We start from the raw sequence: 15,587 nt of genomic DNA, 5'->3' as shown, positions 1-15,587 counted from the left end.
GGGGAACAGGCTGGCAGAGCAAGCCCTGACTGCTTCCACACCAAATGCAGCAGAAAGCTGCCTGCACAAGCAAAGAACACCTCGGTGACCCTGGAAGCAAAGGAGAACACCTAAGTGATTTCAGGGGGCAGGCTTGGTGCCCTGCTAAATGTACTTCCTGACGAACAGGAGTGGAGGCAGGCAGGCCTCTTCACCAGTTCTATTTGTTCCCCTTTTTCTTATCATGACCCCTTTGGCTATCACCCCTAATGTGGGAAAGCAAGAAATGAAAAAAAAAAAATCAACATATTTATAAAAACATCTACTTCCCCAAACTAAATTAAAAATTAAGAACCACCACCACCACCAAAAATCCCCGAAATAAAAATTTAAAAAAATACAGATGGATCCCAGGGTTACTTTTTCTTTCCTTTAAAAAAAAGTTCAACCCCAAAGCCCAGTCAACAATTCCCTAAAGTAGCAGAAACTCCCTCCGAGGTAGATATCTGAGTCAGACACTCCCGTCCACCGAGCGATTCTATTGGTTTAAGATGAGCTGCGTATGAGGTAATAAAGCCGTCTGGGGGGGCAGGGGGGGTGGGGAGGCACAGGGGGCGTGGCCCATGTCCTCTGTCCAGAAGTCATGTCCCCATTTTTGGCATCTCTGGCTGGGCAGGGCTGGCATCTCCACAGATCCCAAAGCAGATAAGTGGGGTGAGGGAAGGAGAGTGGGGGAGCCCAGAGAGAGAGAGAGAGAGAGAGAGAGAGAGAGAGAGAGAATAGTTGTACGTGCGTGTATGAGAGAGGAGGAGAGGAAAACTCTGAAAAATAGGATTCTGGGTGCGTGTGTTTCTATGTGAGAGAAAAAGGGGGAGAAAAAAAGGAATGAAAAAGGGAAAAAAGGGGGAGACAGACCCCACTCTCCCCTTAAGGGGCCCCATCTTCCCTGCCATGTAGTCAGCACCCCCAGCACTGAGAGAGTCTGGCCAGGGAGGGGATGACCCCCGTTTGCCCTTCTCTATCTTGTGCTTCTCCTTTGTCTGGGTTTTGTCCTCTGGATGCCTGCGTCCTCTTCAAGAGGTGCCTTGTGAGCCCCTACCCCTGTGGCCCTGAGGGGCGAGATCAGTTGGAAGTGTCAGAATGAACGCTCCCTGGTCCCTCTGTCGGGGATGTCACTGAGGATGGGGTCACAGCCTCCTGCCAGCCACCGTTTGCCCTCATTTCCCGAGGGCTATACATCTGGCCTCCCCCGAGGTTATCCCCGTAGCCCCCTGGCCCCATCGAGTGTCGGAGTGATTCCACCTGGGAGGCAGAGTAGGAATCTCCGTTGAGCCCGGGCATCCCCAGAAACATGTCACCGGATCCTGAGAGATTGAAAGAGCCGCCAGAGCCTGCGGAGGAAGGGGGCGTCGGGGAGCTGGTGCGGCTGTGGCCTCCCTGGGTGACTGACACAGCGGTCTTGACGGCATAGATGTTTGCCTCCTCTTGGAACTTTCCAATATTTTTCTTATAGCGAATCCGCTTGTTCCCAAACCAGTTGGAGACCTGAGAGACGGTGATCCCGCACTTCTTGGCGAGCTCCTCCTTTGCCTCCTCACTAGGGTATGGGTTACTCAGGTGGGAGTAGAAATACTCATTCAGGACCTCAGTGGCCTGTTTGCTGAAGTTACGGCGTTTCCGTCTGGCGTCCAGGAAGCGGGACCGCAGGATCATGACGGCCTCGCAGGTGCTCTGCTTCAGCTGCATCTGGATGGCGCTGAACTTCCGGTGGATGATGCTCACCATGCGCTCCATCTCCTTGGGTGCCACCGGCCGCGTGCGGCTCTGCTCCCTCAGCAGGTTCATGACGTGAGTCGTGAACTCGTTACACGCCTGCTCATACTTCTCCAGCTCCGAGTGGTAAATGTGGCGGATCTGCGCAAGTTTGCTGCGATAGTCCGAGTGTTCGATGGAGTTGTCAGGGGACACGCCGCCTCCGGAGGCGGCGGCGGCCGCAGCTGCTGCGGCTGAGCCACCCCCTTTCTCAGGCCCGGCCACACCCTCTGCCAGAAGCATGTTGTCCAAGCGCATCAGCTGTGGGTCCACAGGCTCCTCCTCTTGGGAGCTTCGAATGCTGAGGCCAGTTTTCTCCTTGATTTCACACAGGACGCTAAAGAGAGCAGGCTTCATTCGGTGGCAGTTTAGGGCGTGTTTCTTGGCCTGGGCCTCGTCCAGGCTCTGGTCGGTGATGGTCATTATCTGCTGCAGAATGTCCCCGATGTCTTGCTTCCCTCGGCCTCCCGGGACCCCCCCGCTACTCCCACCGGGGTCTCCACCACCGGGAGGTTCGCCAGGGCCCCCAGGCTCCCCACCCACCAATCCAAGGCCCCCCCGGCCCCCGCCTGGAGGGGGCGGCCCCAGCAGCCGCTCGTCCATAGTTGGGGTGGGGCCCTGAGGCCCCCTCCCTGCTCCGCCCCTCCCCCCCCCCGCGCCTGGTTACTTCCCCCCCAAACTCGCTGGGGCCGCTGCTCCCTCTGCCCCAACCCCCGCCCGTCTCCCCCGCTCCCGGCTCTCCCGGGGGTTCACCCCGGCCCTGAAGGGAGACCTGGGGTACCGTCTGGGCCCCCCACGGGAGACCCCGGCCCCCGGCGGCGGAGAAAATGGAGCCGGAGAGGGGGAGAGAGAGAGAGAGAGAGAGAGAGAGAGAGAGAGGGAGAGAGAGAGAGAGAGGGAGGGAGAGAGAGAGAGAGAGAGAGAGAGGAGGCCCAAGCGGGGGTGTGTGTCGACCTGTAAGTTTTTACCAGCAAGCTCTAGCAAACATTAAAGGGATAAAAAATTCCAAGGCTACACAAACTACTTCAGATAAAAGATAATACGGGTTTATAACTATAATGTAGGATTGACGTATTATTAGAAAATCAACTGATGTAATTTACCACATCAGCCAATAACAGAATGGTATATGATCATCTCTACAAATGCTGGGGAAACTTTCGTAAAATCAACATCTATTCATGATTTTAAAACAAAATAAAATTCTTAACATGCTAGAAACTTCTTGATCCAATAAAGGGTCTCTTCAAAAAACCTAAAGCATACAAGATACTTAATCGATACTTAATTGAAGATGGGAAATAAGATCTGCCCGCTCTGCCACACCAAGCTACAGATCTTAGACGTCACAGCACAGCTGGAAAGAGAGAAAGGTAAGAGAAGTAGAAAGGAAGGACAAACGATGACTATTCATATGTACACATGATAAGAGCTGTCTACATAGAAAATTCCGAAGAATCTGCAGGTAAATAATCATAACTAATGGCAGACATTAGTAAGACTTTTGGGCAGAAATTCAGTTTTTAAAAACCCTTTTCTAAGACTTCCTCTTTCAGAAAGAAGGAGTAGACATACTTTTTCCTATCCCTCCCATTAAGGAAAGCCCCAAATCCTGGGCGTTATCTGTAAAACAAACAAAAGACTCTGAAAGGTGTAGAAAGGAACCAACCCCCTGGGACACCTGGACCCACACAACAGTGGTTCGGGTTCTTTCTCAGCCTCCTTCCCCAGGCTGGGTGCTGGGGAAGACGGTGGGCACAGAGCAGAAAGCACCCAGAAGGGCCTGCTGCCCCCGGTGAGGAGACCAGGAATGGGGCAGCACCCCGAGACAGAACACGTCAGGTGAGGACCACCCTCCTCCGGCGCCCTCCGCCGCTGTGGGCAGCTGACCGCGAGGCTCCGTCTCCAGCCCCCCCACTGACTCTTTGCCGGCTCGAGGGGCTGCAGGTGACAAGGCTGCGGCAGGGAAGAGGCCTACACTTAGTTTATGGCCCAGAAGTGTTTCTGGTCACCCCCCACTCTTCCCTGCCGGGCTGTTCCCAGCTGAGGGTGGGGGATTCCCCCCGGGGCTGTGGGTCCTAAAGCCCTGCCCTCCTAACGGCCCGGCTGCGTCTCCAGCGGGAAAGTTCCCCTCTTAGGTCCGGGCCTCCCCAGGCCTCCCTGATCTGCTCTGCGTGGGCACAGGGGTCCGGGGTCTGTCAGGTGGCCTTTCTCGGCCATTTGCCCTCCGACCTCTCGTGAAAGTAGCTGCTGGCGCCTCTCCTGTCTGGTGGGGACCGCAGGCAGCACGTAAACAGACAGGCTGTGAATTCGCTGTGCGTCCGGGCCAGACTCTCATAGTGCCTGGCGGCAGCCCTGGACAAAAAGGAGCCCAGTACCTTCTCAGGACAGCAGCCCCGGGTCCTCGAGGCTTCCTCTCTCCTCTCCCACTTCTCTCTTAAGAGAAGAACGGAGGACGGGACAGAGTAAATCCGCCAGTACGAGTGCATCCGAGAGGTTCCAATTCTCTCCCAAGAAACAATCGTCCATAAATATGTGAAAGAGCGTCTGTAACAGTTGTTTCTATTCTGCCTTGGTGGCCTCCAAGCTGACCAAACAGGAAACCAAGGGAGCTTCTGAAACTTGAAACTCAGTGTCCGAATAGTCACCAGATTTGTTGAGCCTTTTTTTTTTCATTGCTTAGAACAATAAGGTCAAGTTACCAGAAGAAAGCAAGACGGGGTGTCCAAAGCTTGGAGGGACTGAGGTCTGTGTGCCCAACACTCTGGCCAGAGTAACTTAGGTGGTGTCACTGTCTTTACACAGTTCCGAACGAGACTAGAAATGTGAGGCATTTGGGGGAAATACATCAGCTAAGACGAGCACTTCTACAAGACAGCAAATTTTGGTAACTGGAAACACAACAGGATCCTTCCAAGAAGGACCAATGAAGTAGTGAGACTGAGGCAGATGTGGATTAAAGAGCACATACCAAGCAAGTGGAGAAAGGGCTTGTCCTGCACTGGGCGATGCACCCGGCAAAATGTGCAGGTCCCTCCCTCAAGGGACTCACTTGCAAACTGCAATTCTGATGCCCCCAAAGAACTGGAAACGGGCAGACACTCCCGTGCACACGTGTTCACAGCAGCACTCTCAGTAATCAAAAGATGGAAGCAGCCCAAATGCCCCTCGATGGACGGACGGAAAACAAACGTGGTCCGTCCATACGGTGGAGTATCACTCAGCCACAAAGGGAATAACGGGCTGACACAGCACAGCACAGATGAACCCTGAACCTGGTGCCAGGGGAAGGAAGTCAGACACAGGAGGCCTCATACAGCATGACCCCAGTTATACATCCAGAGCCGGTGAAGGAAGGCACAGGGGCAGAAAGTGCTCGGGTGGTTGCCAGGGCAATGGCCAGTGCCTGCTGGTGGGCCGGGTTTTCTCTGGGGTGACTGAAGTATTTGGGGACTAAGTAGGGGTGGTGGCACAACACTGTGAATGTACTAAATGCCGCTGAATGTCCATTTTTTTGTTTTGTTTCTGTTTTTATTTTGGGGGGGGGGTTTTGCGGTACGCAGGCCTCTCACTGTTGTGGCCCCTCCCGCTGCGGAGCACAGGCTCTGGACGCGCAGGCTCAGCGGCCATGGCCCACAGGCCCAGCCGCTCGGCGGCACGTGGGATCCTCCCGGACCGGGGCACGAACCCATGTCCCCTGCATCGGCAGGCGGACTCTCAACCACTGCGCCACCAGGGAAGCCCTGAATGTCCATTTTTAAATGGCTAATTTTATGGTACATAACTTCACCTCAGTTTTTTAAGAAAGCATTTTAATTGCATGTTGATACAATGTCAGAAACCACCTAGTCACTTTCCTTCCTCCAGGGAAACATCTTGGATGCTCAAGTGTGAAGAGGCAAACGCGGGATTTCTCTGGGCCCTGGGCGCTCAGCCCTGCTCCCCGCAGCCCTTCCAGGGAGGTACTGAACCCCTGGGTCCCGAGAAGATCTGAAGCCCATCTCCTCATTTTGCACATAAAAGCACGGAGGCCCAAAGGGTGTGTCAGTTGCTTAAGAAGCTGGGGCATTTTTGAAAGATCGGAGACAAATTCATTATTTTTTCTATGTGAAAAGATACCAATGAAAACCTCGCTCCGTGCTCAGCAGGCAGTGTGGACGACACGCAGAGGTGTGCGTACAGCTGTGGGGGGAGGCTGGGCGCCTGGGGCCGTGTCACCCGGGCGGGGCTGCGCCCTGTCGCGTCTGGGAACTGAATTAACACAGGGGAGCATGTGCAGGAGATGGAGGGAACTAGTCCGGTTTATAAAATGGTGTGAGAGCCTCGGGCACACTTGGGCTTCAGATAAAAAGACATAAACGTCCTCTCAGGGAAAAACCAGATACGTCCGTGTCCATGTGGGTGAGTGATGATGTCACAGGACCGGCTGACTCTCGGCCTCGCGGTGTGTCCGCCACGCGGGAAGCCAGGCCTGTCCCCGTGGGCGGTGCTCAGCCCGGCTCAGGGGCAGGGACGCAGCAGGCAGGGCGGCTCCCAGACCCCGGAGCCACTCCCAATGGGGAACACGGTGCGGCCAGGCTGGCACCCGAAGGGCTCCCGCGAGGCCCACCCGAGCGCTGGCCGCTCAGACCCGCGGGCCGGGCCCCTGCAGCGCGGCTAACGGGGCAGGAAGGCAGTGCCCCCGGTTTCCACACTGACGACAGCTCAGCTGCAGAGCTGAGATGCCCAGCGGGTCAGGGACCCTCCCCTCCCCCCGCTCTGGGCCTCTTTCACACGTGGAAGGAAGAGAACTGAGAGCCAGGTGACGAGCGTTACTGGAACGTAGGCGAGGGTGAAGGCTGACGGGTCAGGGCCCCCATGGGCGGTCCTGTCCCCTCCCAGCCACCAGGACCAGCGTCCGGACAGGAGGGCACGCGTCGTCCTAAGCGTGGAGAAGGCAGAGCGACCGGCACATTGCCTGCTTAGTCCCCATGGCGGCTGGTGTCCCATCACCCCAGCCGATCCCACTCCGACCTCAGAGCCTGGCCACCTGCAGGCTGGGCGGGCGGCCCCCAGGTCTCTACTTGTCTGCGCCACCCTGTAGAGAGAGTCAGAGTCTTCACTTACCAGGACCCTCCTGCTGCACCTCAGGACCACCTTCAGCCACACTGGTGTAATCCCTCTGCGCTTCATCCGTGTTTCTATGTGGAGACACCGCGGCGTCCCTCCAGAGCTGCGGACAGGGTTAGCGAGGAGAGGCCCACGTCCGCAGGTTCGCTTAGTGAGTGTAGCCGCAGTGTTTTCTGAGCAGGTGAGACCAGCAACACCCCAGCTCCATCTGGATGCATCTGTGCACGTGGAATGGGCAGCCTTTCCTGCAGAACTGGGTCCTTCATTCTTTACGAGGGTAGGTACTGCCCTCTGCTGATGACTCAAAGCCAGGGGAGGACAGCGGCCTGGTGCAGGCAGTGCACATGTCTCCCTCCAACTTGCTCCTGGGGCGGGGGGCAGTGGCGGGGGCAGGCAGGCAGACCCACAAGGTGGAGTCCAGCCTGCAACACCCCTGACAGACCAGACCTTGGTCCCTGCAAAGTTTAGGGTCACGAGGGAGACACCTAATCACAGATGCTTCGGGGACCCGAGTCCTCAAAGGGAACGGGGGGGAGTCCAGGGGCAAACCACCACCCTCAAGGTCACGGCCACGCACATGGTCCCCCTGCAAGCGCTGCTGGCACCGGAGAGGAACCCGTCCCACATAGGGGAAAAGCTCGTCACCCAACTCCTCTACAGGAGTGACAGCCCTCTCCACGGCCCGAGGAGGGGCAGGGCCACCAGCTCCGAGCCCCCCCCAGCCCCCAACGTGGCCTTGTGCCGAGGGACTCCCAGCCAAGAGCTACACCAACAGGACCGGAGCTTAAACCGAACAGCTATTCCTGGGCAGAAACAGCTCAATAAACTTTACAGGGTGACTTCTGTAAAAAGATGACAAAGCAGAGAAAAGGTCCCTGATTTCACTGTAGTGACAGCATTCGCTGAAATCTCCCTTTGAATCAAGTAACCACCTTGAAGCTTTCTAAAAACACAACCGAAAACACGTGACTCTGAACACTGAAATCAGCCAACCGCGTAAACAAACACAGAACTCAACCCCCTTTAGACGCCTGGTTCTGTTTCCACCAGGTCCTGTGGACTGACAGCCCCACCCAGGACAGGGTGGCGGTTCTCCAGGGGCAGAGACTCCATAGCAAAACTGAAAACGACAAACACTCTCCCGGAACCACCCACAGGCCTCCCGTGTGTTCACTCGATGCAACTCGCTCGGTCAGCGTCCCTGCACGGGAAAGGGGTCCACCCCGGAGCCTGAGCATCACTGCCAGGGAGACGCTCCTGTGGGCAGAAGTGCTGCAGCTGGTTAGTCTGGACGCTCTGTCCCCTGGGGGCCTCAGAGCCCTCCGCAGACACCGTGTGTGCCACGCTGCTTCCACAGGGCGGGCCTGAGGGCGTCACCCGGGGTCACCGCTCTCAGACCCCACTGCCAACGCTAAACGACCACCCAGCCCCTCAGGCCAATGGGCGTCTGGGGGTGGCGTTGGCCCGGGCCTCCAGGCGGTGGCCTGACCCCCACTGGCCCTGCCTGGGGGTCACTGCCCGTGGGCCCACCCCGGGGCTGGTGGCTGCACAGCCCAGGGCACCGCAAGCTGCCAGCAGAAGCCCTGGAGCCCAGGCTGTGCTGGGAAGCAGAGACCACGATGGGAGTGTGTCTGATACAGTGAGTATCTCGGAGGAATACCCACTCCAGCAACAACAAAATACGTCAGGGCTGAGGCAAACACCCAAGGCATCTTCCCGAATCCTCTGGTCTTGGGCGAGGTTGAGCCCAGGTCCTAAGAATGCTTCCTGGGGACTGAAAGTTGGGACTTAGAGAAGAATCGAAAGTTCTCTAACGTGGCTCTGGATTCTTTCCCAGTCTCAATCCAGGGCACAGAACTGGGCCTACGAGGGGTCCCCGGGGGTCGTGGGCACTTCCCAGCAGTGCCTGCAGCCTTGGGGACCAAGTCCACAGACTAGAATTGCTCACAGGACCCTTGGTGTCCAGAGGACGCTTGCTCTGCGAGAACTCGACTGTCAACACCCTGCTGTTCTAGAAAAGCTGTCTCCCTAGACGGAGGGTCAGAATCCAGACGCGGAGGCCTTAGCAAGGAGAGCAGCCGGAGAGGGAGGCCTGTTCCTTGAGGCTCGGGGGCAGGGAGGGCGGGGTGTCGGCAGAGGGGCCCATGGCCTTGTTTAAGGGCAAAGGGCTCCAGCCACCTGACATTCCCCTAAAAGGGAATAATTCATTTAAAACACTGTATCTGCGAAACGCAAGACTGTCCTTCCTCATCCGAGAAATGGGAGTGCTGTTCGCGATGTCTAAGCTGCTCCCCCTTCACGTGACCCAGTGAAGGATGAAGAGGATCCCAAGTCCTGCGCTGTCGCTGCTGCTGCCGCTGATGTCTAAACACGCTTTCCTGTAGAACAGTCTCCATCATTTTTACCCAGGAATTTAACACTCAACCTCAGAATCTTCAGACAAAGACTAGCTTCTATTCCACTTACATCGAGGCCATAGGGGAGCCTCCTTCAGCCAAGGGCACTGGTGGGCGGAAAGGGCTGCAGAGTCTGAGGGTCCACATCGCCCCCACTGCCCAGCAGTGCTCTGCATGTCCCCGCTTTCTTTCCTGGTCCAGTGGACACAGGACAGAGCTGGACGTGCGTCCAGGCATAGGGTTCTATCCTGCACTGACACCCAGACAGCCCTGTGGAGCCTGGGAGGGTGTAGGTATCACAGAGAAAAGCCTCACGTTCAGGAATAAAGCAATGAAGAAAATCATTCCTCGATATAAAATGTTCTCTGCTCGTCCCCTCCCACGTATTCGCATGCTGGGAAGTGGGAACATTCTGGTAAAACGCTTTGGGGAAACTGGGTGTTTGCAGAGGATGGATAACTTTACAATGTATGAGTTTGTCAAATACAGTAAAATATTTCAAAGAAATGTCCACGTCAACAAAACACAAATACCTCTCCTCCAACTCAAAAAAAGTTCCTGAAATCCAAGCACTGACTGACTGAGTCCGATCACAAAGTGTTCTTTCCTGTGGTAATTTGGAAAATAATGAGTTCGATTTTTAAAATCATATATAAAGTATTTTAAAAGCACATCAATATTGTCACTTTTCTGATACAAAAATGAATCTGTCAGTTAAAACAATGTCATACAAGCCTTAAGAAAAGGGTTAGGGGCTTCCCTGGTGGCGCAGTGGTTGAGAATCTGCCTGCTGATGCAGGGGACACGGGTTCGAGCCCTGGTCTGGGAGGATCCCACATGCCGCGTAGCAACTTGGCCCGTGAGCCACAACTACTGAGCCTGCGCGTCTGGAGCCTGTGCTCCGCAACAAGAGAGGCCACGATAGTGAGGCCCGCGCACCGCAATGAAGAGTGGCCCCCGCTTGCCACAACCAGAGAAACAAACACAGAAACGAAGACCCAACACAGCAAAAATAAATAAATATCCTTCTTTAAAAAAAAAAGAAAGAAAAAACAAAAGAGTTAAATTATTGCTGAAAATCCTACCCCCTCTACGGAATACATTCCAGTACAGCACAACTTCATATTAAGGGACAAACAGAACTTAACAAACATTAATACCAAATGTAACCTAAGAGAAAAAGTCTCAAGGTACTTGTTATGCGATGAAAGTGACATTTTTCTATTTAGATATATTTTGTTAAGTATTAAATAAAAATGTTACAGATGATGTGGAGAATGGGGGTTAGGGAGACTATGGGGGATGATTTACATTCTCACCTGATACAGCCAAGACAAAGCGCTTGCCTTTAAAACAGAAGAAAAATGCAATTTCTCAAGCCGTCAGTCTTATTAGTCCTGCCCTAATAAAACCAACATGAATGACAGTAACTTTCAACTCACCATCCCACCACTCCAGCAGATCACCTTTCTCCTCCACATTCTCAAAGCAGCTTGATCCTAAGAGTCCCCTAACACACAGAAGAAATCCGCTTCCAGATGTGATGAAACTCAGTTTGAAAAAACAGTTCCCTCAAATATTTACAATGACAAGAACTAAGAGAGTTGTTAAAACAAGGCATGTTTCATTCACGTCATACTTTGAAGACTGTTCCTGAGACCTCGTGTCTCTGTCGGCTCCACACGAGCCTGAGAGTAAACGCAGAAACAGTCTGGATGTGGGAACAGGTGCCCTGAGAGCTTCGGAAACCCTCGCCCCCATTGCAGCTAGTTCCTAGTCACCGCCCTCCCCGCGGGGCCATCCTCATGACCTCGGCTCGGCCTTCAGCCCAGGGACCGGTCACCACGACGGGAAACCTGGGCCCAAGACCTCCCCCAGCTCGGATTCCAACTCCTGAGCTCCAGGGGCGGTGGTGAAGACAGCGTGACCTTGCCGTGTCCTTGCTCCTCCCGGGGACGCCGGGGGATGAGTCAGGCTCTCCAAGTCACAGCACTAAACGGGGTCCCCCTGCCCGAGAGCTGTCACCTCCCGGGCTCAGGTGGCAGGTGCGCGAGCGGGAAGGCCCCTCCCGGTCCCCAGGGCCCAGTGTCCACAGGCACTGGGACCCCTGCGCCACGCCTAACCCTGCGGCACTCCCAGCTTTACGCCATATTTCTTGTAACCCCCATTAAAAAGCAAAAAGAGACCAAAATGGTGTTTATGAATTCTAAAAAGGACAACATTTTCCTCAGAAGGTATAGCGTGGGGCAGGGGGTCTCGGGCCTCAGGTGGGGCATCACCGGTGCCCCAGGTGCCCAGCGGGCGGGGACAGGTGTCCGCGGAGAGCACAGCATGCGGGTTAATCCTGAACTCAGAGGCCGCGTGGAGGGAGAAAGGGCCGCTGGTGAGTCTGTAGATCCGCCCTCGACAGTCCGAGTCCTGCTCTGCTTCCAGGCCCAGGGACCCTGGTACTCAAGGAGATGAAACCCGGTCCTGGACAGAGTTCAGGGGCTGGGGGTCCTCCTGGACGGGGCCCCCGCGGAAAGCGAAGACAACACGCATCACCTGACCCATCTTCCCCGGCTGGCGGAGCCTGAGACACGTCAGACACAGGCCTCCCACAAAGGAGTCCGCATTCAAGTCAAAGCAGGATTTATTCCTCACCCCAACATTTAGCCACAATGTGACCAAACTAACCGTGTGAGAACAGAGCTCCTTGGCTGGAAGGGCCAGCCCTGGGAAGTGGGAACCGGAGAGCTACCACCCGCTCCATCCTCCGTGTGAGGGGTAACCTGGGCGACAGTGGGACCAGGAGGTCAGAGAAAAATGCTGGGCTGGACAGACAGCTAAGGTCTGGTGGACAACCAGATGCCAGCAGAGGGAGGGCCGTCAAATCAGTGGATTAGCAGCCTTAAGTTTATAAACAGTTCCCACAAATCACTATGAAAAAAAGACACACACACACACACGCAAATGATTAAAAAAGAAAAAAACAGGGGAATACCTAGAAGAAACCCCCAGGGTGACGGCCATGAACAGGAGCCCAAAGCCCCCACTCGTGAGGGACTCAGGTCCATCCTGAGACATGAACTTCCACGGAAGCCCCTTCCACAGCCACACACGCGCGTGAAGGTACCTGCACGGATTTACTCTTTGCAGCTTTGCCAGCAATGGACAGAATGAAAACTCGACCTGAATGTGTGTTGACAGCATCGAGCCCCTTACAGAACGGGCTGCACCAGTACGGTCTGACATGGAAAAGCAAATAACACACGATAGTAGGCTTTTAAATACACTTATGTGGCTTTAAAAGTATGTAAACACAACAAGAAAGGATCTTCTCTGCGTCTCTAAGGAGCCCGTGTTTTGTTTTTATTTTCTAAGTATAGAATGGTGTTTAGAAACCACGTACTAATATTTAATAAATGGACTTGTTAAAATGAGTTTGACGTCTGATGAGTGGGCTCAAATTAACATTTCAGAACATGATTAAATTACTACAAATTCTTTCCTTGGAAGAATAGTACTAAAAAACCCTTTTATTTCCTGAGATCCCCTTAAGCCGTGGGAGTTAATACACGTAGCGATCCCTGTTTTGCATTTAATTATCTGTGTCCTCCTTACCATACCATACCCAAAAGCACTGACTTCACTTTGTGTTTGTCCCTATTTGGAAGAAATAAAACTTCTCGGCAGGCCACCTGACTGCAAAGCATCTGCGGAAGCAGCTCAAGACCTTTAGGTCGCACAAGCCTGGAGAACACCGGCAGAGCCGGCTCTCAGCACGACGCTTCCTCTGGGCCCTGGTCTAAGCCACGGGGAGTCACCCTGATCAGCGTCCCCTCAATCAAACCTCAGGTCACAGGCACCGGAGCAGCCGGCCCCCACCTCCTGGCCACTCTTCTGGAGCATCGTCTGGGCCTAGACCCGACGTGTGCCTCCCCCACTCCCAGCCTGGGCCGCGCTGAGGCACAGCGGCCGGCCCGGCCGGGGACAGGGTCAGGAAATGCCCAAGACCCTCTGCCACACCTGCCTGCCCCTCGCTCGGCGCCACGGCACCACCCGTATCCGCAGCCTCTCGTGAACGCCTGCTGAATACATGCAGGCGGCAGTGAGGGCTCGGCCTCGCACCTGCACCCCCTCGAGCTCCCAGCGACGACCCCTGCTCAGCCTCCGTGGCCTCCTAGGGAAAACCGTCCCATGACAGTGGCCACACCCCATCCCTCGCCCACCAGGACAGGTGGCACGCTTGCCATCGTAGACGCAGCACTCAACTACGTCTGCACCTGTGCAGAATTAAGTAAATTCTTAATTGAGTAAAACCCTTGGGAGGCTTTTTCAAAAAGCCTTTTCTATCGTGAAACATCAAAATCATAGAAAGTACACAAACATTACAGCTCAGTGAATTATCACTTCTCTGTTCACAATGACCGTCTCTTGACCTACATGACAACCAGATTCATGCTTTTCTTTAGAGTTTTACCACATAATCACGAGTCAAACAATACAGGTCAGCTTTGGTTTTGTTTATTTTTTGAACAACATAAATAGAATCACACAGTATGTGAACTCCTCTGGCCTGCTTCTCTCATTCGACACTTTTGTATCTTCATCCACGTTCTTGTGTGTGCCGAGCACAGTTTGGAGGAAAGTACCACAGGGTGTTTTTCTGCCCAGGGCTCAGCCGCCATGCACGCCTCCCCCGCTTCCTGTTCCCCGGCTGTTGGGTTTATATTTAGGAATGAGTGACTGGGACTTGGGGTAGGTGTAGCCTTGACTTCAACAGATGACGCCAAGCAGTTTCCAGTGGGACTGTTCATGCTTCTGCCCTCCGCCGGTAAGACTTCTGGGAGCTTTGCAACCACACCCTTTTTAATTCTGACCACTCTGGAAGTATCAGCGATAACTCGTTAAGCACCTTTTCATAACTTTCTTGGCCATTTGGACGTCCTCTTTTGTGACTTGTTGATTAATACCCATTTTTCTATTGGGTCGTCTTTTTCTTACTGATTTGATAGGATTTTTACTTATAGATTTGAGTTCTTTTTCTAAGTATTTGCAATGCAAACATCTACTCAGTTTGCCTTTTTTTTTTTTAATTGAAGTATAGTTCATTTACAATATTGTGTTTCAGGTGTACAACATAGTACACTCGGTTATATATATATATTTTTTGATTCTTTTCCATTACAGGCTATTAAAAGATACTGAATATAGTTCCCTGCTATACAGTAAATCCTTTTTATCTATTTTATATAGTAGTGTGTATCTGTTGATCCCAAACTCCTAATTTATCCTTCTCCTGCCCTTCTCCTTTGGTAACCATAAATTTGATTTTTATGTCTGTGAGTCTGTTTGTTTTGTAAATAAATTCATTTGTATTATTTTTTAGATTCCACATATATTTGTCTTTCTCTGACTTCACTTGGTATGGTAATCTCTAGGTCCATCCATGTTGCTGCAAATGGCAATAATTCATTCTTTTTTATGGCAGTTATATTCTATTTATTTATTTATTTATTTAGCTACATCTCCTTTGTCCGTTCATCTGTCAAAGGACACTTGGGTTGCTTCAATGTCTTGGCTATTTATTTAGTGCTGCTATGAACACTGGGGTGCCTGTATCTTTTCAAATTAGCATTTTCGTCTTTTCTAGATATATGCCCAGGAGTGGGGACTGCTGGTTCATATGGTAGTTCTGTTTTTAGCTTTTGAGGAACCTCCATAGTGTTTTCCATAGTGGCATTTACATTCCCACCAACATTGTAGGAGGGTTCCCTTTACTCCACACCCCCTCCAGCATTTATTATTTGTGGACTTTTTGATGATGGCCAGGCTTTTCATTTTCTTAATGGTATCTTTTAATAAACCAGAATCATAATAGATAAAATTTATCAATCTCTTACCTTAAGGATGGTGTTTTTTGTGTAACGTTTAAGAAATCATTTCCTATCCCAAGATTTGCGTGGCTTTCATATTTAAATCTTCTGTAATGTGAGGTAGATATCAAGGTTTTTTTAAAGAAATTTTTTGTTTTCAAATTTCTTGGCATAAAGTTGTTCATAAATCCCTTATCATCATCTTTATCCACATGATCTCTGGTGATTTCTTCTTTCTGATTTCTAATATTATTTGTGCCTTCCCTTTTATGTCTTTATGAGGACTTGCCAATTTTAGACATCTTAACAATGAACCAAACTTAGATTTGTTGGTTCTATTTTCTCATTTATTGACTTCTATTTTTATCTTTATTTCCTCCCTTCTGCTTTCCTTGAGTTTAATTTTGCTTTCTGACTTCTTGAGATGAATGCT

The 15,587-nt window shown here is 52.5% G+C and overlaps 1 protein-coding gene across 1 annotated transcript; it reads right to left on the bottom strand.

Annotated features, from left to right (window-relative positions):
* Window positions 1-206: 206 nt before the first annotated feature.
* LOC116742698 (pre-B-cell leukemia transcription factor 2) lies at window positions 207-2,414 on the bottom strand. Its single transcript, XM_032610538.1, has one exon. It carries the CDS (start codon window positions 2,392-2,394, stop codon window positions 1,102-1,104), a length of 1,293 nt encoding a protein of 430 aa, XP_032466429.1. The 5' UTR covers window positions 2,395-2,414; the 3' UTR covers window positions 207-1,101.
* Between the last annotated feature and the right edge of the window lie 13,173 nt (window positions 2,415-15,587).

Source organism: Phocoena sinus, chromosome 17 (genome assembly GCF_008692025.1).
Source record: "Phocoena sinus isolate mPhoSin1 chromosome 17, mPhoSin1.pri, whole genome shotgun sequence".
Taxonomy (NCBI): domain Eukaryota; kingdom Metazoa; phylum Chordata; class Mammalia; order Artiodactyla; family Phocoenidae; genus Phocoena; species Phocoena sinus.
This window is presented reverse-complemented; position numbering and strand designations above follow the sequence as displayed.

Bases quoted from the DNA above. Each gene is read 5' to 3' on its own strand.
- LOC116742698 (XM_032610538.1), bottom strand. From the start codon at position 2,394: ATGGACGAGCGGCTGCTGGGGCCGCCCCCTCCAGGCGGGGGCCGGGGG.